This window comes from Pollachius pollachius (assembly GCF_949987615.1).
Source record: "Pollachius pollachius genome assembly, chromosome: 6".
NCBI classification, from domain to species: domain Eukaryota; kingdom Metazoa; phylum Chordata; class Actinopteri; order Gadiformes; family Gadidae; genus Pollachius; species Pollachius pollachius.
In genome coordinates, this window is record NC_136939.1 from 23,567,916 (window position 1) to 23,588,103 (window position 20,188).

At 41.2% G+C, this 20,188-nt stretch overlaps 2 protein-coding genes across 3 annotated transcripts in view; one reads left to right on the forward strand and one right to left on the reverse strand.

The window, feature by feature from the left end:
* mtrf1 (mitochondrial translational release factor 1) overlaps positions 1-20,188 on the forward strand; it is a 140,645-nt gene that overhangs the window by 108,143 nt on the left and 12,314 nt on the right. The gene's annotated exons all lie outside the window — the stretch shown is intronic.
* On the reverse strand, positions 234-19,780 carry atg13 (ATG13 autophagy related 13 homolog). Of its 2 annotated transcripts, none has more exons than XM_079737726.1 (16): positions 19,594-19,780; positions 18,432-18,512; positions 16,103-16,183; positions 14,174-14,293; positions 13,295-13,341; positions 12,376-12,516; positions 11,835-11,875; positions 10,635-10,731; positions 9,536-9,640; positions 8,506-8,596; positions 6,708-6,814; positions 6,415-6,556; positions 5,496-5,570; positions 2,914-3,024; positions 2,310-2,438; positions 234-1,290 (listed from the first exon to the last, which is right to left on the reverse strand). In XM_079737726.1, exons 2-16 carry the CDS (start codon positions 18,498-18,500, stop codon positions 1,213-1,215), a joined length of 1,434 nt encoding a protein of 477 aa, XP_079593852.1. In that variant the 5' UTR covers positions 18,501-18,512; positions 19,594-19,780; the 3' UTR covers positions 234-1,212. The 2 variants fall into 2 exon arrangements, with proteins under 2 accessions (XP_079593852.1, XP_079593851.1); XM_079737725.1 differs by having other exon boundaries at positions 2,875-3,024.

Consider the following 20,188-nt stretch of genomic DNA (forward strand, 5'->3'; position numbering starts at 1 on the left):
AAATTACACTGTCGCCTTTAAAGTGGTCATATTTAGCATTAGTTAAAGATATAAATAAAAGCATTATGGACAGGCCCATTTAAATATATTTATCACCGGAATCAGTATATTAATAGATTACATTAAGTTAATAATTAAGTTTATTAATATTGATTATGAATATATATCATGTATTAAATAATATGAAACATCACTTCGGCATTCACACAAGATGTGGATTTCATAAACGGCAGTTTATTAAAACAATATCAGCATAAGTGGAATTGTTTAACAAAAAAAAGCTTTTTCTTTTACACGTTTAGTTTATCGGAAAAATGCAATCTTGTGATGTTGAGATGAAACATGTTTCCTCTCCCTTGTGTAATCCGATAAATATATCCTGGTAAAAATGTGCTTTTTATTAAATACAGTTATAGGGATTGATTAGTAATAGATACAGAAAGGGCATGGTTGCCTCGATGAATCCGATGTTACAATAAATAGTATTTCTATTTGATTGTATTTAACACGTCGACGTAAAGGCTCAGTTATGGTTCCACGACGACTCAACGCAGGGACCACGCAAACGGTTCCACACAGTCCTGAACCAGTTTTGATTCTGCGTCGGGTTTTGGTGAGTGGACCAATCACAGCTCTTGCTGCTGCGTCGCCTCGACGCAAGGTTACAATTTTTGGGAGGCGCACCTCCGGCCCTTGCGGTGGACACAAGGAAGGTCCGCAAGGACGTAAGTAATGGGTCCGTAAACCCCCCTTGCGTTGTGTTGACGTGGAACCATAACGGAGCCTTAAGTCCTTCACAAAATAAAAGTACATGACACAATAACTCTTGCGATATTACATCTGCGAGTGTCTTGACAAAAGTTGATTTATTGAGAGGACAACATTTACAAACTAATTAGCAGCGTTATCTACAAACCTGTTGCATGCAGGATATGCTAACGAACATCGCTGATGAACTACCGTCGGTTTTGCGGTTGAATCACTGGTGCATGCATGTCGGTTGCTATGCACAGATTTACATAGCAACCGACAAAAGTCTTAGGTATTTACATTTGGGGGCTATGCGGTGTCGGAGAGGACAAAGCGTTTAAGAAGAAAGTGTCAGTAGCTGAGATTAGTGCATGTGTTTTTGATTTTGTACATTTAACGCAAGAAAAGCGTTTGTTCGCATTTCGTGCGTAAAGTCGTGTTTTCGTCGTCCAATGTCGGTTGCTACTGGAGCATGTCAACGAAAGCGTCGAATTCGTCGATGTTTTTCTCATACACCGCCAGTTTTTCGGGAAGGGAGTCCTAAGAAAAAAAATAGAAAGGACAGCTTTAGTCTTTATGATGTTGGTGTTGTAGAATGTGGTTTTTGAAAGTAATTTGAGGAAATTGATGGGTAATGAACGGATTTAACGAGAGAATTAAGCTAGACTTTTGAACTTGAGCCGCCCCACCATCTCTTCTCGAGTTATCTTCTATGGAAGAAAACGTGTTGTCACTCAAAGTATGAAATCAATATGGAATAACAATTGTATAATAATTAATTCAATTTAATATTAAAATATATAATTTGTTTCAGAAATAATATGATTTTTCTTTACTTCATGGCAGGCTTTAAACGCCTCATCAATGATTGATTATGGATTTTGACCATAATTGTAATCTGGGCCCAATAATCTTGTAGCTGGAAACGTTCTCTGCTATGTTCTTCGGCTTGGTCAGAACTAAATGAGTAAAGAACCAGGAATCAACAATACCACTTGTTCAGGGTTCACCTAGATTCTTCATAGCCACCCTCTCCCACCCCCTACTTATTGCATGTTGTACATCCTGGCACTTAATGTACTCACTTATTGTATGTTGTACGTCATGACACTTAATATATTCACTTATTGTATGTCATACTTAGTTGTGTAGCGTCTCATCCTAGCTATCTCTGTCGTATAAAGGGAATGGGTTAACCTAGTGATTGTTAGTGCTTGGCACTTGGTTCTATGAACATCCTTACTGTACCGACAGAGATATATTGTTGGTTCACCTTCTTCTGACAAATGTACTTATTGTAAGTCGCTCTGGATAAAAGCGTCTTCTAAACGCCCTGAATGTAAATGTTAGTCTATTGTGTGTTCAAACCACATCCAAACACAAACTTTGTTTACAGCATTGATAACAATCAAATAAACTTGTCTCCGCTTTCAAGACTTGACATTTAAATTAATCTTGGGAAAGTGCACCTTTGAGATTTGTTTACCATTAACTACAGAAAGAAAAAGAAAATCTTTGCAGGCAATTTGTATGAGATATATATATGTTAATGTCCATACCAGGTCGTCGGCCATGGACTGGGTGCTGATGTGCAGGGACAGACTGGCCAGCTGAGGAGGGTTCTGGAACTCTCTGTAGAAGGTGCCAAGGTCCATGGGCAGGAGGTCGTCTTTGGAGAAGGCCGGTTTCTGAGGGGAGGTCAGGGTACGAGGACAAAGGAAATGGTGGTTACTATTATGGTCACACTTGGGTCACTTCGTGGTAGTGTCTCCATCGTACGTCTAGGTGGCCACGCCCACTTGTGATGTCACTAAAACACAGGAAAAGGCTGAGTATTTTACACTTTAATAAGTTCTCAGTTTCCCTTTTTTTATTACTTTTTTGTGTATGTATATTTTTTGATTTATTTACATTAGGTTATTTGTCAGGGACAATGCAGCGCACATTATTGCATACACAATTATCACAGTCAATGCCATAACAATGTGTATAGATGTGCTGCATAGAAGGTTTCTAGATCGTTGGCTAATTTGCAACCCCAGTTCCTGGTCAGGCCTTTCTAAAAAAAAAGGTTAGATTTTGTAATATGCCACTTGTAATTTGATTAAAAAAAAAAACAACAACCTGTGCATCTTTAAACCCAGGAGATGACTTAGGACTTACAATGTCCACCATGACAAAGTCGTCCGGCTGTGGGATGGACTCTTCTGACCCCTCAGAGTGCAGGGAGCCCTGCAGGGGGGAGAGGCACGGGGGGGAGTCCGGAGGCTGGATCTGGGAACAGGAAGGAACGTTAACATTTACCCTACGGCCACACTACCTCCGTCCGTCGACGGATGACCGAGGGCGTGACTGACGTGTAGGGGACTAGTCTTTGTAGACGCAGCTTGCAGCCGATCAAATCGCTTCCCACTTTTTCCTGCGGATAGCCAGATTTTTTCCTGCTTCTTCCTTCTTGTTATTGCAAAATGGATCCAGTAGTCGCCCGGAGTGTATTTGCATAACCGTGATCTGATTGGCCGACGGATCCGTCGCTGGCTGAAAAGTTGAACATTTCTCTACTTTTGACGGAGGCCATGGAGCCGACAGAACGGACAGACCCACAATGCATTTCGAGAGCGCCCCATGCAAAGTCAATGAGATCCGTCGACGGACGCATGTCGTGTGTCGAGGTTACACATCAGGAGCCATAACCCAGAGAATGACAAACAGCTTTTTCCCCCAAAGCAGTCTGGCTCCTGGAGGAATCCTCCTCTCCAAAACCAACCCCATGCACACTACAACAACACACTATTTAAATACTTATTTCTGTAGTTTGCACAGCATTTTTGCACTAGAATCAACCGTGGCTGGTACCACTACCGCTTCTTGGGGTGGTTATAATTAAGCATGTTAATGGTAAATGGCTGAATTTATACAGCTCTTTTCTAGGGGTGGGAAAAATAATCGATTCTTCGATGCATCGCGATACTCTCGAGAACGATTCCGTCTCGATGCAGATAAGTTAATAATCTGAATTTGAATTTATTTGGGAACATGTGTGGTTTCATTTAGCTTGATTTGTATAATTTAATTAATGAATTAAGGGCGCCCCCGACACATTTGCCGCCCTAGGCGATCGCCTAGGTCCTTTTTTTTTCTTCCTCCATGGGCCCCTGACGGCGTCTGGGCCCCGGTGCAGTGCACCGGTTGCACCGTCGATATTTACGCCACTGATTCCGCCCCTACTCTTTTCTAACCGGTGGCCACTCAAAGCGCTTTACAATATTGCCTCCCATTCACCCATTCATTCATTCATTCACACACCAACGGAGGAGTCGACCACGCAGGGTGACAGGAATCTAATGATGGGGAGATGGAGCAGGTGAAAGGCCATAATTCAAATTCATAATTCTACACAACGCTCTGATCCACGGGTAAAGATCAGGTTACCGTAGCACAAGCGATTGTTAAATCCACAATTAATACGAATTTGTAAGAATACAACGTGGCAGTAAATATACTGCTCTAAAGTTACAGAGCAACAAGGTGCACTCTTACATTGCCTACAACATTCTTATGCAATCTTGGTTTAAAGGCTACTTATTAGGGGTGTGCATCTCTCCTTTATAGGACGATCCGATACGTATCTAGACACATGTGCTACGATACGATTCAGGGACGATACATTTTAATATGGAAAGATTCAATGCGATTCGATTCAATGTTCTAACGATCCGGTGCGATTTGATGAGATATTAATCAATCTGATAGATAATATTCTACCGTTGCCATTCTACCATTCTAACGTTAACACATACATTTTCTATTAATTAAAATAAGCCTTCTATAAAAGAGACATTGCCTTCTTTCAAATATATATGGCATAGGGACCATGGAATCTTAGGTTTTTATATTTATTTCTTTATGGCATGGGGAAAAATTCGGTAAGACACATTCATGAATTTAGAACTACATGTCTATTTATTTGTTTATTTATAGACCTGATCGCTGTCTTACACAATTTAAAAAATAGCGATGCTTTTGTCAATATTCCCCTCCTTCTTATAAGACCCAAAGGACTTCCACACGTTTGATTCCAGATTCGCTGGTGCACTGAAAATCATTTCACCGTTTTCGGACACATGGCTGTTATTCGCACACTCAAAACTCCAGTTGTTCCCTGCTCGCGAGACGCAGGGAACAAGCGGAGACGCACACAAAACACACATGCAGATCCGCCCGCTTCCTTAAGTTCCCGTTTCCGGATCCGTATGGAAACGGAATGAAATGAGTTGACTGTCTTGATATCAGGTTGAAGCTTCCCTCAACCGTTTCGCAACGTTTGAATCGGTGCAGCAACAGATTCTGGGTCATTTTAAATCGATTCAGGGGCCCACGTATCGATGTAGCCGCATCTGTGTTAATCCAACCGGATACCGATTCGTATCTGTGAATTGTTACACCGCTACCATTTATTGACTTTTAGTGTTCGAGTGTTCAAATGTTGTTGTTTTTTTAGGAATGTACGAATGAATGAATATTATTTAATATATTTATTAAGATTAAAATGTCGAAATTTGAGCAGGTGTGTTCGATTTGTAATGCATTTTCATGGTATTTCATCAACCATGAAGCATTAACCCTAAAACCATGAAATAGATGTATCTATGAATATTTCTTTTTATGCCTCCTGAATAACACAGCTTTAGTTAAGGCATTAAACGTGACCCCTCTGTGGGTTTATGATCTGGGGTAAAACGTACCATTTGGTCACCATCGTCTTTGTCCAAGCTTGGGGTTGCAAAAGCGGCAAAGGGGAGGTCCAAAGTCTTTGTGACCTGCAGACACAGAGATAGAAATAGAGGAGCTAGCACATTTATCACATGGTGGCAACGTTAAACTATGCAATTTCAAGATTTTTGTTTTTATTATAAGAAATGCAACGATATAAACTACCATTCAAAGGTTTAGAAATGTCCTTATTTTTTAAAGAAAAGCAATGTTTTTGAGAAAACCTTAAACTATTGGTAAAGTGGTAAATGACTATTCTAGCTGGAAACGGCTGATTTTTAATGGAATATATATCTGCATAGGAGGTCCATTTCCAGACGCCATCACTCCTGTGTTCTAATGGTACATTGTTTAGATAATCGTGTTCGGAAAACATGAAATTGTCTTGGTGACCCCAAACTTTTCAATGGTAGTGACATTGTACCGATTGGTTACAGCTGGGTCCTAAATAGCGCTTACTGCTGCTACCGTTTGTTTAGTAACATTAGAGTTAGTTTTGTTGACAAACACTCCAACTCTCCTTGTGAAAGTTAGACCGCTAACAAATGGCGCTTACCTGTGAGTTTGTTGTGTTGACAAAGGCTAACAAACAGCACTAACCTGTGTCTGTGTGTGTCTGTGTGTGTGTGTCTGTCTGTCTGTCTGTTTGTGTCTCTGTGTGTGCGTGTATGTGTCTGTCTGTGTTTCTCTGTGTGTGCGTGTGTGTGTCTCTGTGTGTGCGTGTGTCTCTGTTAGTGTGTGTGTGTGTGTCTCAGTGTGTGCGTCTCTGTGTGTGTGTGTTTCTGTGTGTGTGTGTGTGTGTGTGTGTGTGTACGTGTGTCTCTGTGCGTGCGTGTGTCTCTGTATGTGCGTCTGTCTGTGTCTGTCTGCGTGTTGACAAACGGCACTAACCTGGGAGTTGGGTTTGCTGACAAACGCTCCGACCTTCCTCGTGAAGGTGGTCAGTGATTTAAGGGGGTCCGAAGAAGACGGGCTCCGCCCCTGATTCCCTGGCCCCTCCTCGCCCCTCCTGCCCGGGCCCAGAGGGGGACCCCTGTCCAGCCGGGAGGGGAAACACAGCATGACGGCTGAACCCATTACCCATCAGACCTGCTGCAATGCATTCCCCCTAGGGCTAGTTTCATCGAAAATGGGGGGGGGTTGGTTTGTGCAGTGCTCTGCAGGGGAGCGTTTCCGGGGGTTACCTGCCACAGGGGGTGTAGGGGGCTTGCTCGCCTGCAGGGTGGTTCTCCGCTCCGTAAGTAGACTGGTTGTGAACCAGTGTGACGCCGATGTCTTTTGCAGCAGTCATCTTCAATAAAAGAGGTTTTATTTCATTTAGATTTAGATTTTACATTTCACAGTCAAAGTCAAAGTCAGCTTTATTGTCAATTCCCAAATATGTGCAAGACAAATAGAGGAATCGAAATTTCGTTGTCTCTGACACACGGTGCAAATAGTAGAAAATGATAAAATTAGGTCAGATTAAATAAAATAAGTAATATTTACATAAATAGGGTGTTTAGTAGATGCTTTTATCCAAAGTGACTTACAATATGTACATTTGTCAAGAAAGAGAAACAATATATCTCTGTCGGTACAGTAAGGATGTCCATAGAACCAAGTGGCAAGCACCAACAATCGCTTGGTTAACCCATTCCCCGTGCGAAGATGCTACCAATGCTAAGTACTAGTTTTAAGTACCAGCACGTACAACACACAATAAGTGCATACAGGCCTTGACATTCAACTTTTTAAGGCACATGCCCAAAGGGCAAGTGGCTGTTATGTTTTACTTGCCCAATAGCAAAACATACTTGCCCAAAATGGAAAATGTAGGCCTATTAAGAAAATGTTTTCTTTTAAATTTGTTGAATTACAATAATTTATTTAAATACAAAACATAACAATTATGACTGCAAAGCTGTCAAACCAGCTAGCCCAACAGAAGAAACACTAGGGCCTCCAAATTAATTAATATATTCATATAGGGCCTACTACAGCAATCAGAATGACAACATTTATTTGTAGTGATTTCTGGGGAATATTTCCAACTATTTATTGCATCCGGATTTGCTATAATGCTAAATTATCTGCAAATAATAACCTGTAGTAAGTAACAGCCCGCCATTGGCAACTACTACAGCAATCAGAATGACGGAAAAATGTATTTATAATGACTTGTGGTGATTTCTTTCCTGAAACAATTCCACGTGAAATCTGTGGGGTGTCATTTCTAGACGGTCCCTAAAACAGATAGCAGCCGGAACGTAGATTTAATTGCTGTTCTCGCACAAATATCGATAGCAACATGTCGTTGTGAATTTGTCGATACGGTGTCCTAAACTGTGCTCAACATACTACACCCGTTATTTAGTGAAATTGTGTTGATGAATCAGATTGCGGGGTGGTCAAAACCGCAATCGGTTAACGTTTACCCGCTGTCGAGACGGACCCACGGAAACCTCCTTTTTGTTTATTATTGTTATGATTCTTATTCTCCTGTTTAACCGTAAACCGACACACAGCGCTGTAGAAAGGTCCGCTCCCGCAATATAGGAGGACGTTTATTTTGTAGGCATATTTAGTATATTTTCAAAAGAAAAAAAGTCACTTTCCCGAACGGACAACTTCATGTCACATTTAAGTTACCCGACCACAGAGTTCACCTGCCCCGGGCAAGCGGGCAACCGTTAATGTTGAGGCCTGGCATACATTAAGTGCCAGGAGGTACAATCATACATTAAGTGCGTACATTAAGTGCCAGGATGTACAATCATACATTAAGCGCGTATGGGGGGGTTGTTTTTAGGAGTGTAAGGGAGGAGGAAGGGCGGTGGGGGTACAGGAGGAGGCTAGGAGGAGCCCAGGGGAAGTCTGAACAAGGGAGTCCTATGTTTTTCATATCGGAATACATATAAACCGTGTGTGTGTGTGTGTGTGTGTGTGTGTGTGTGTGTGTGTGTGTGTGTGTGTGTGTGTGTGAGGCGTGACGGACCGCACCTGAGAGGGGGGGGAGGTGGAGAAGGAGGTGGTGCAGATCTCCTGGGAGTCATCGATCCCAGTGGGGGGGCCGTCCTCCAGGCTGGGGGCTCTGGACGCAGACAGACAGGCAGCACATGTTAGTCACCTGTAGTTGAACATGTTAGTGACCGTAGTTGAACATGTTAGTGACCTTTAGTTGAACATGTTAGTGACCTTTAGTTGAACATGTTAGTAACCTGTAGTTGTACATGTTAGTGACCTTTAGTTGTACATGTTAGTGACCGTCGTTGTACATGTTAGTGACCTGTAGTTGAACATGTTAGTGACCTTTAGTTGAACATGTTAGTGACCTTTAGTTGTACATGTTAGTGACCGTCGTTGTACATGTTAGTGACCTTTAGTTGTACATGTTAGTGACCTTTAGTTGTACATGTTAGTGACCGTCGTTGTACATGTTAGTGACCGTAGTTGAACATGTTAGTGACCTGTAGTTGAACATGTTAGTGACCGTCGTTGTACATGTTAGTGACCGTCGTTGTACATGTTAGTGACCTGTAGTTGTACATGTTAGTGACCGTAGTTGTACATGTTAGTGACCTTTAGTTGTACATGTTAGTGACCGTAGTTGTACATGTTAGTGACCTGTAGTTGTACATGTTAGTGACCTTTAGTTGTACATGTTAGTGACCGTCGTTGTACATGTTAGTGACCTGTAGTTGAACATGTTAGTGACCTTTAGTTGTACATGTTAGTGACCGTCGTTGTACATGTTAGTGACCGTCGTTGTACATGTTAGTGACCTGTAGTTGTACATGTTAGTGACCGTAGTTGTACATGTTAGTGACCGTCGTTGTACATGTTAGTGACCTGTAGTTGAACATGTTAGTGACCGTCGTTGTACATGTTAGTGACCTGTAGTTGAACATGTTAGTGACCGTAGTTGTACATGTTAGTGACCTGTAGTTGAACATGTTAGTGACCTTTAGTTGAACATGTTAGTGACCTTTAGTTGTACATGTTAGTGACCGTCGTTGTACATGTTAGTGACCTGTAGTTGCAGGGGTGTCCCATGGTGGGGTGCTGGTTCCCGTACGGCTGGTCGAGGAAGTGGTCCACGATGATGCCCATGATGGGGGCCGACTGCTCAAACTGCCTGTGGAGCAGAAAGGTCATGTGATCAGTGACATCACGACACCTGCCGTTCAGCTGTAGTGATGACGAGGACAATGCACTTGTTCGGCCAAATTCTCATTGGTCGGACAGTCCCTGGAGTAGCTTTCATAAGGAATATCTTTTTCTCAATCCAATGTTTTCAGGGGTGCGAGAGACAAATGCTGTCGAAAGATTTTTATTTTTGGCTATACTGTTGAAATAACTTTATCTATAAATAAAAATGATATTCGGGGCTTCGTAGTTTCTGTTATAATAATCGTATGGTTAAATAGATTAGACATTAATTATGATGACGCAAGTTGCTTTGGATAAAAGCTTCTGCTAAATGCCCTAAATATAAATGTAAATGTAGTTTCGTTTAGTGTTGCTTGAGTTACCAGAAGACTAACAAAAATGTTACCTTTCAGACATGAGATTACACAACGATTCTACACACCTTGGTTTCTACTGTAGTTCTTACACACCATGGATCCTACTGTAGTTCTGGTCAGGATTAAGGCTGCGTTATGGTTCCACGTTAACGCAATGCAAGGGGGTCTACAGACCCATTACGTCCTTGTGGACCCTCCTTGGGTCCAACCCCATGGGCCTAACGTGCGCCTCCCAAAAATTGCAACCTTGCCCTAACCCTAATCACATCAAGGGCTGTGATTGGTCTGCTCACGGAAACCCGACGCAGAACCAAAACAGGATCAGGACTGCGTCGAAGCGTCTGCGTGGTCATTGAGTTGCATCGACATGGAACCATAACTGACCCTTTAGTGTTAGCGGGGATGTGTTACCTATCAGACATGAGATTCAGACCTTGGATTCTACTGTGGCTCTTACACACCTCGTACTTTACTGTAGTTCTACTGTAGCTCTTACAGACCTTGGAATTGACTGTAGTTTCTACACACCTTGCATTCTACTGTAGTTCTTCCACACCTCGGACTCTACTGTAGTTCCGGGGCGAGGGAACAGGGGTACGTTACCTCTCAGACATGAAGGCCAGGTTGGTGCGGTAGGCACAGGACAGGGTGATGGTTCCCACCGGGGTGCCCACGACGCCCACACGTATCGTCTGGAAACCTACCAATGCCAGAAACATCAATTCGTATTTCCTTTTTTCGTTTATACTGTATTACAATTTTTTAATAATATAAATATTTAAAATACAAAAAGTGTGATTAAATTTACTCCGTATTGCAGTGGGTTTCTTTTGTACTGTATTACAATTTTGAATAAGATCCCCCAAAAAATTATATAGATATAATTTTTTTGAATTAAATTAAAAAAAAATCAAAAAAAAAAAATATATATATTAGTGCTGTCAGTTTAATGCATTATTAACGGCGTTAACGCAAACCAATTTTAACGGCGTTAATGTTTTCATCGCGCGATTAACGCTCTTTTGGCTTTGCAAACGTTGTAGTTTTTTCACCTGCTCTCTAGCAGCAACTAGTCACATTAGAAAAACTACAACACCATACCGGATCTAGCTACATCAGAAACAAAACAACAAGCACGCCGCATGAACTTGTTGGGGCTAACAACGATACGGAGCGGGTGAAAAACTCCTTAAAAGTGTGTGTGTGTTTGTGTGTCAATCTGTTCGAGCCTGAGTTCAATGTTGTCATTAGATGTTACGTCTTTCTGACCAATCGCAGTTCAAGGCCCACCTGGGCTGTACCACTTCGAGAGGGGGCGTTCAGTTACTCCCCTCTAGACAAAATCGACTTGGTTGCGACGTTGACAGTTTTTAAGTGTTGCGTCTGTTGAGTGAGTGAGAGGTTGCGGGCGCACAGCTCAGGCTGCCGGACGGCGCTGCAAGGAACTTTTCTAAACGCAATATTGTTATCCTGCAGTAATCAGCCCGACAGCCCCGAAACGTTAACGGCCCACCGGGACTGTCATACCCGATGTCAAGTGGACCGGGTTGAATTCACTGCGGGCCTCTCTTCTTATATCCATCTTACCAAATATATTTTATTACTGTCCTTCTCAACACTCGACCAACACTGATCTCACTAAAAGGCTAGCAGCACGAAATCAAGGGACACTTAGAATAGAAAGAAATGTGCGATTAATCGCGATTAAATATTTTAATCGCTTGACAGCACTCATACATATATATACACATTAACAAATAACCAACATCATGAAATGATAAGTAGATGAGTTAGAGCGGTTACCTTCTCCCAGCCCACTCAACTGCACCTCCCCGAAGTAGATCCTGGTCAGAGAGAGCACAGTGTAGACATTAAAGTAGTTTTCTGTTTGTTGAGTTTGGCGCTACCCTCTGGTGGTGAGAAGAACTTCACTTCTCAGAGACGATAAAACAGTCAGGCCTGAGTGACCATGCCTGTAGACAGCTATAAGGTCACCAAGGTCAGGACAGAAAAAAAGAAAAAAATAGTACTACAGTGAGAGTTTCAATGCGCGCTATCAATTAATCGCCTGTCCCCTCCCTTGTCCGTTCCATTTGGAAGCATGTTTGGAAAACATGTTTTATTTAGCTTGTTTCATATAATTTAATTAATTAAGGGCGCCACCAGAGGGCGCCCTCAACACATTTGCCGCCCTAGGACTAGGTCGCCTATGCCGATCGGCGATCAGTTTGTCGTTGCATTTTATCCATAACCAGTGTTGTCTTGGGGCCCCAGGCCAGCTTGGGGCCCCAAGCAATTGCTTGGTTTGCTTGCCTTCTCGCGACGGGCCTGGACATGAGCGTACCTGTATAATATCACATAGTCATGGCCTTGTTTTCTGGAGAGCTTATAAGCAGGTGTGACTCTGGTGATGGCCAGCAGAGACTTCAGAAGCAGAGAGAGGCGGTTGTACACCGTGTAGGAAACTTTGATGTCCTTATCGCACCTGTGGAGAACAACAAGGGGGAAAACCAATGAATGAACATGTCAAGCGTTGTCAATTTATGCCGGTGCATCTGATGCTGAAGAATTACTGTAAAACCTTAATTAATAGCCCAGGCTTTTATTTGTCTCAATCACTGAACTCAACCAAACAATCCTATATTTGGGACAGGCGTCTATATGGAACAATCAGATTTTCCTTTTGGTCCACTGATGCCATCTATTGGCAAAAGTTGGTAATGCTCGGGAATACGTCTGATGTTGTCATGCGACCCTGGGGAGGCAGTGGGGTAAGAGGGCAGAACGCTCGCGCTACAATCTTCTTCTTGTTCTTGTCTTAGGGCGGTTATCATCCTTATTGGTGCGTTATCACCAACTTATAGAAAAAACAGACCTGGCGTCTAATTGAGACCGGCATTTATTTGTCAAAACGTGTAGCCCCACCCGGCCAGCAAAAGGGACTCTGCCTTTGATTTAAGTTTTACGGTAGACAGAGTACACATAAAAAGCAGGCAACTGCATGATTCAGCAATCTCCTCCCTTACTGTCCTAGAAATCTTCCTCTTAAGCACAGCTTGTATGTTGTACGTCCTGGCATTTAATGTACGCACTTATAGTATGTTGTACATCCTGGCACTTAAAATATGCACTTATTGTATGTTGTACGTCCTGGCACTAAAAAAAATAGTACTAACTCATCGTTTAGCTACTTATCCTAGCTATCTTTGTTGTATAGGGAAGAGCCTTTAAGTGAATTAATCAGAAATCTGTTGAAAATGTACTTCTCATTCATCTCAAGGCACCATGTCTCCAACTCCATAGATTCCCCCTAAGGAAGAGAAAGAGGAGGCATTACATCATTGATGGATTCACCCTAATAAAGAGGAAGGAAGCATGACATAGTGCTGCTCGATTAAAAAAATAATAATCATAAACCAGATTATTTTGGTCAATATTGAAATCACGATAATTCAAAATTTTTTCAGTTGGAAAAATCAAATCACGTAACAAATCACTGCGATTTAAAAAATAAATAAAAATTAATCGCAGCCGTTGCAATTTGAAAAACTGCGTTCTATTACATCGCGGCTACGGTTTGAATTCAATCAATCGTTCTGCCCTAGCAATGACTATATTATGTTGTCTTGCATCCTGTACGCAGTCACACAATTTGAGAAAAGCATTCTATAGGAGCCGGTGAGGTGTCTTGCTCAGAGGCACATCAACACTCTAACCAGCTACCTTCCGGTTACAATCCTGATCAGTGTAGATTAGTGATCGCCGATATATCGGCCGGCCGAAATTATTGGCCGATATTTGCATTTTTTACGTGTATCGTCATTAGCCGATTTTGATTTATTTAAAATATATTTCCCGGCATGATTTACAGACAGTTCAACAAATGTTCCTTTTTTAAATTGAGGCTTGTAACATTTGTTATCATCATTGTGTTATCTTTATGATGTAAATTGAGGGAGCAAAAGCAGTATCGACCCCAAATATCGGCTCAAGAAAAACGGTATCGGCGTATCGGTCATCGGCTAAGGCTGATGAAAAAAGATCCGTATCAGTCCTAAAAAATCCATATCGGTCGATCCCTAGTGTAGAATGCCTATAAGGTGAGGACTGACCGAAACAAACAGGTAGACTATAAAGTTTACCTCTGATGTCTTCAGGGAGATCTCCACACACATGGAACGCCCAATGCCGGGGAGCTGACCAGACAGAGCCTTTTTCGCTTCGTGAGAAACATCGAGGATGTCTTTGATGGCCAAGTTGAACTGAAATGAGAGAGAAATTAAAGCAGCCAACATCAAAAAATAAATAAATAAAACCATCCGTTTTTTCGCAATGAAATCAGGCTCCAGTGTTGGGCAAGTTACTTCAAAAGAGTAATGCATTATTTATTACTTGTTACTGTCATTTCAAAGTAATTAGTTTAATTACAATATTACTGTCTTTGAATTGTAAGGCATTACACTACTTTTGCATTACTTTTGCATTACTTTCACCAAAATAACAGGAAATATGGATTTGGTGTTCTCAGTAGATCTTGTGTTCGATGCAGCTCATTACACAGCAGGAGGTGATGTGGTATGGCATAATGACTGAGCTAGGCTTAAGGCTAACAAATGTACAATTTAATAATGGTCGCAGTTATGGCTCATGGTGCAATACATTTTATAATAGAAATACTGTAACTTTAGGAATTCATATTGAAATCAATAGAGCTAGAGTCTACTACGGTAGATTGTAAAAAACAAACAAACATTGAGCCCCCTTTCTCGTTTGTCTAGGATGAAATAGAGGGGTTGACACCGAAATTTTGATTATCGGCCCTGTCTCGGTTATTTGGCTTTTTTCCAATCGCCCCTGCCTGCTTCACAATGGCTGGCTATGGGTATTCACAAAACTGTCCTTAAAACAACCCTAAACGTTCGTTTTCAGAAATGTGCAACTCACCGAGTGGTTAGTGGTGTTCGTTGATGTTCCAAATCAAGTATCGTAGTGAAATACAGTTTCTGTCGTGTTTTATTTGGCATTTTGTAAATCCATTGATTTCGGTTGGAAGACTCATTGCTCCTTGACCGGAAACAGAAAGGCGGGCTGGTTGTAGTCTTTTCGCTCCGTTCTAGCCCTACTGTTGCTACGGAGAGTCGAGTGAAAAGACTACAACCAGCCTCCCTGGACTATGCTGCTGCCGTGATCTCCTCTAGCAGCAAGAGGAAGGAACATTTGCGCAGAATTTTTTCTGCGAATTTGTATAAAAACAACACAAAATTGAATTTGTGGTTTAAAATGCATTGTAACGAGCGTTACTGAGAATTGTACCGAGTAAAGTATTGCCTTTTTTTCTTGTAATGCCTTACATTACCGCGTTACAGCAAAAAGTAATGCATTACAGTAATGCATTACTTTGGTAACACGTTACTCCCAACACTGTCAGGCTCAAAGTCGATCCATTAACAAGTGGCCATCTATGATTTGAAACATGGAAGATTCTTCATTTTATTCATATTCTGAACACGGATATAAAAAGGCCTACAAACATCTCCTACAATGCTTGCTCTCTTGTATGTACACCAGGTGGTCTGTCTCACCAACATTGATTACAATACGTTTTTTCAAACTCCACCCATCGATGGATGTCAATAAAGAGGTGGATTACTTCCTCGAATATGAACGCAGGGAATTCTTTCGTTAAAAGCCTTCTCCATTGCATTTCTTCTGACAAATGTACTTTTTGTAAAACGCTTTGATAAAAGTGTAACAATTGCCCTCAATGATTTTGTTCCCTGGATTGAGTGAGTTTGAGCCTTTTGAAGAATTTCAGTTAAAAGGGGACATATTACACCACCAGGTGTGAGTGTGATTGCTGGATAGAACAGTCTACCAGGCTACCCAGTGGACCGTAGCAAACGTTGCTCATCTATCCGTCACGCATCTAGGTGGACGCGCCCATTTGTGATGTCATAAGAGGTTGATTTCAAAACGGCTTGTAGCGTCTAATCACACTCACACCTGGTGGTGTAATCTTGTGTTGTCTAAATGTGGTGACGGTGGAGCGAGATGAGTGGTGGACATGTTACCCAGTCGGACCCCGTCGGCGAGGAGGATGAGTGTGTGCAGATCTTCTCTCCGAGGCGCGCCTGGATGATCACTTGTACCGTCTGACAGGGATCGAAAAAGAAGACAAAAAGACACATTGATGCTGCCTTCACGTGCTCTGGAACAGATGATCCGTTCCATTTGTGAACTGGAAACTACGAGTGCGTTGTGTTTAAGTTCTTTTGTTGTCGTAGTGAAATGAAACATGGCGGACCCACAGATCCTGACCTGTTACTTGGGTAAAACAATTTTAGACTGCCTAATTCATCTGCTACAGCAAGAAGAGGATTTATCAAAACACAAACGGTAAATAATATTCTGCATATTTTATGGATCTTATTTTTTGTTGCGTTGCTCTCCGCCATGTTGAAAAGGTCAAAGGTTATCTCATCTCGGCAGCTCGTGTATCAAAATATTCTACGAGCTCTCCAGTAGAAATGACGACATGAGGGGGTATTCGTGTGCAGTTTTCACGTCGGCTTTTGGTATTTACCATAATTTCCATAGCACATGAAGGCACCATTAAACTAAATAAAAATATATATAATAAAACATAACAACCAGCTTCTGCCTTCCAGATCTTCTCAGGACTATTTGTAACACAAAAATGAGCCTGGACACCACTAGGTCAATTGCTGTGTTTCATTTTAAAAGTCAAAGTAACAAAAGTAATAAAAGTAACACCAAAGTTACTTTAATGTCTAATATATATTAAAACATCGGCGGTTCAATTCTAATGTGTGTGGACTCATTACAATCACTCCTACATTTAATCTTAAACAATTCATGTTCTAATGCCCCCTACAGTAGCATCATGCATTTTTTATTATCCAATGGCAGAGCACTATTAGCTAGCTACTAGCTGTCAGTATTTTCCATCAATCTTTCTCAAGTTACAGTAATTACATTGTTACGATTGAGGCAGGGTACAGTAGGGGCTACCTATTTTCCTCCTCACCACCTACCAAGCCCTAAACAACCTTGCACCCTAGTACATAACAGATCTCCTCCATCGCCACCGACCCCCACTCGCTGCCTACGCTCCACCGATGCCAACCTTCTCACCCCCATCACCCGGACCAAGTATCGCACCCTGGGGGACAGAGCCTCCGCCCTCGCCGCCCCTACCCTCTGGAACTCCCTCCCTCTGGCCATTCGAATCTCCGATACACTCCTTTCATTCAAAAGACAGCTTAAATCCCATCTCTTCAGGACCACCACATCTGACAAATCATCCTTTTGTTTGAGTGTCTGTATTGTCTGTATGTATTCCTTTTGTAAAGCGTCTTTGATTATTTAGAAAAGCGCTTTAAAAAAAACGATCTATTATTATTATTTGTTTAATTTTGTATGACTGATGCAGGGGCACTAGTAACACCGCGTCAGCTCTTTGCAAATCCTTGGTACATGCAGGCGAAAGACTGCTAGCTAGGCCTAATTCAAGCATACAAGGTTTGTCTCCATTTGTGTATCTAAAGGCCTGTCTATGTATCTAAAGTCATATCTATGTTTCTAATGGTCTACCTATGTATCTAAAGGTCTGCCTTTTTATCTAAAAGGTATATGTATGTATTTAAAGGGTATATGTATCTCGGTTACATTTTTACCTGTGCTCTTTTAAAGGGGACATATCATACCACCAGGTGTGAGTGTGATTAGCCATTACAAGCAGGTTTGAAAATGTGCAGCATTGTGACATCACAGGTTGCCGTGTCCATCTATCCATCACACATCTAGATGGACACGCCCACCTGTGATGTCACAATGCTGCACATTTTGAAAACGGCTTGTAATGGCTAATCACACTCACACCTGGTGGTATGATATGTCCCCTTTAAAGGTTGTATCAGCGATGTTTGGTGACATCACTTCTGTTGGTATTTGAAGCAAGATCCCAAACAAACAGAGCCAGATCGCCCCTCGCTTCCGTGTTTCATGCATCCAGTAAAAAACTATCTTGAACGCAGCGCAAAACCCCACAACACCCACCCCTTGTCGGTGATTGGTTGGTATACTATTTATTTTGGTTTTGAGTGGTTGGTAGTACCATTTGTTTTTGTGTGCGATCTCTGAGCATAGGCTGCCTTCAGAGATGCATTTTTTCGACGGCCTGCTTATGGGGCGGGCAGCTAGCGGATCGTGAGGAAAGATCAGATGAATGTGATTATTTATGTTTCGGCCTAGAATCGCTGATACAACCTTTAAGTGTAAGGCTCTGATATGACTATGGGTAACGTAAAAGGGTCTTCAACTCTAGCCAGGGGTCTACAACTGTGACAGACCCTGCGAAGGGGAGAGCAGGGATCTTACCTTTAAAGCAAAGAACTTGATGAACTTGTCCAAGTCCCTTTGATCCTGGGAGCTCAAGTCACTGTCCATTATGACAAAAAACTGTAAAAAGAAAAATACCATATATATTAATTTATGAAAAAATAAAAGGTTTCTTAAAAAAAGTTTATCTATACATCTAAAAGGTATATGTATCTAAAGTTGTATGTATCTAAGCAGTAAGGTCAGCAATGTCTTTAAAGGTCCATCTCTGTATCTTAAGGTCTATCTATGTATCTTAAGGTCTATCTATGTATCTTAAGGTATTTCTATGCATCTTAAGGTATATCTATGTATATAAAAAGGTATATCTATGTATATAAAAAGGTATATCCATGTCTTTAAATGTATATAACGTCTGTCTATGTATCTAAATGTCTATCTATGTATAGGTAGGCCTTTAGATACATTGGTAGACCTTTAGAGACATAGATATACTTTTAGAGACCATAGATATAGCTTTAGAAACATATATACCTTTTAGATACATAGATAAACCTTTAGATACATAGATATGCCTGAATATGAATAGATAGGCGTTTAGATACATAGATAAACTTTAGATACATAGACAGACCTTTATATACATCGATAGACCTTTGGATAAATATATAGAACTTTAGATACATAGGTAGAGCTTTATGTACATAGATTTACATTTAGATAGATAGAAATACCTTTAGATACATATATTGACATTTAGATACATTGATATACCTTTGGTTACATATAAATACCATTAGATACATAGATAGACCTTTAAATACATAGATAAACCTTTAGATACATAGATATGCCTGAATATAAATAGATGGACGTTAAGATATATAGAGATACCTTTGTATACATAGATAGACCTCTATATACATAGATAGACCTTTGGATAAATATATATAACTTTAGAAACATAGGTAGAGCTTTATGTACATAGATTGACATTTAGATACATAGATAGACGTTTAGAAACATAGATATAGCTTTAGATAAATAGCTAGACCTTTAGATACATAGATATACCTTCAGATAGGTAGATACACCTTTGGATACATATAAATACCATTAGATACATAGATAGACCTTTATATACATAGATATACCTTTATTCAGGTGAGGCCCTCACCGTGGGTAAACAAACAGTACTTACTGTTCATCCCATCTGTCCGTCTCCCCCAGTGATTCTCCAAAGGTCCCGGAAGAGACCGACTCACTGTTTCACGAACACGACCTCATGTAACAACTATATGAACACATATAACGTTTGACAACACTTCAGAGACCGACCTGTGCATAGAGCCCGTTTGTTTTTGTCTACGTGTTGTGATCACGTCAGGGCCGACGCGATCTTATTCTTCACCTTCCAGACTGCGACCCCACCGACCACTGCACCCACAGCGCCACCTGCCGCGCACGTCTGAGTACAGAGGGCAACAGTGAAACCTAAGGCTAAGGCTTTTTTTGAGCGAGTGAGAGAGTGAGTGATTGTTACATTGCCTTTATTCAGCTGACGCATTTGTCTAAAGAGTCTTACAAAAAGAGCATTCCACAGTGAAGATATCACCAGTCTATAACCAGTACATACAATTAATTAGCAAACAAACTGCTTCAACAATGAATCTGAATCTGAATCTGAATCAAAATTAGTTTGAAATAACTAACTAAAACAGTAGTAATAAGTAATGAGTAATAATAAGCGACAAATTTATTTTATTTTATTCAAGTGATACATTATAGAAACATGA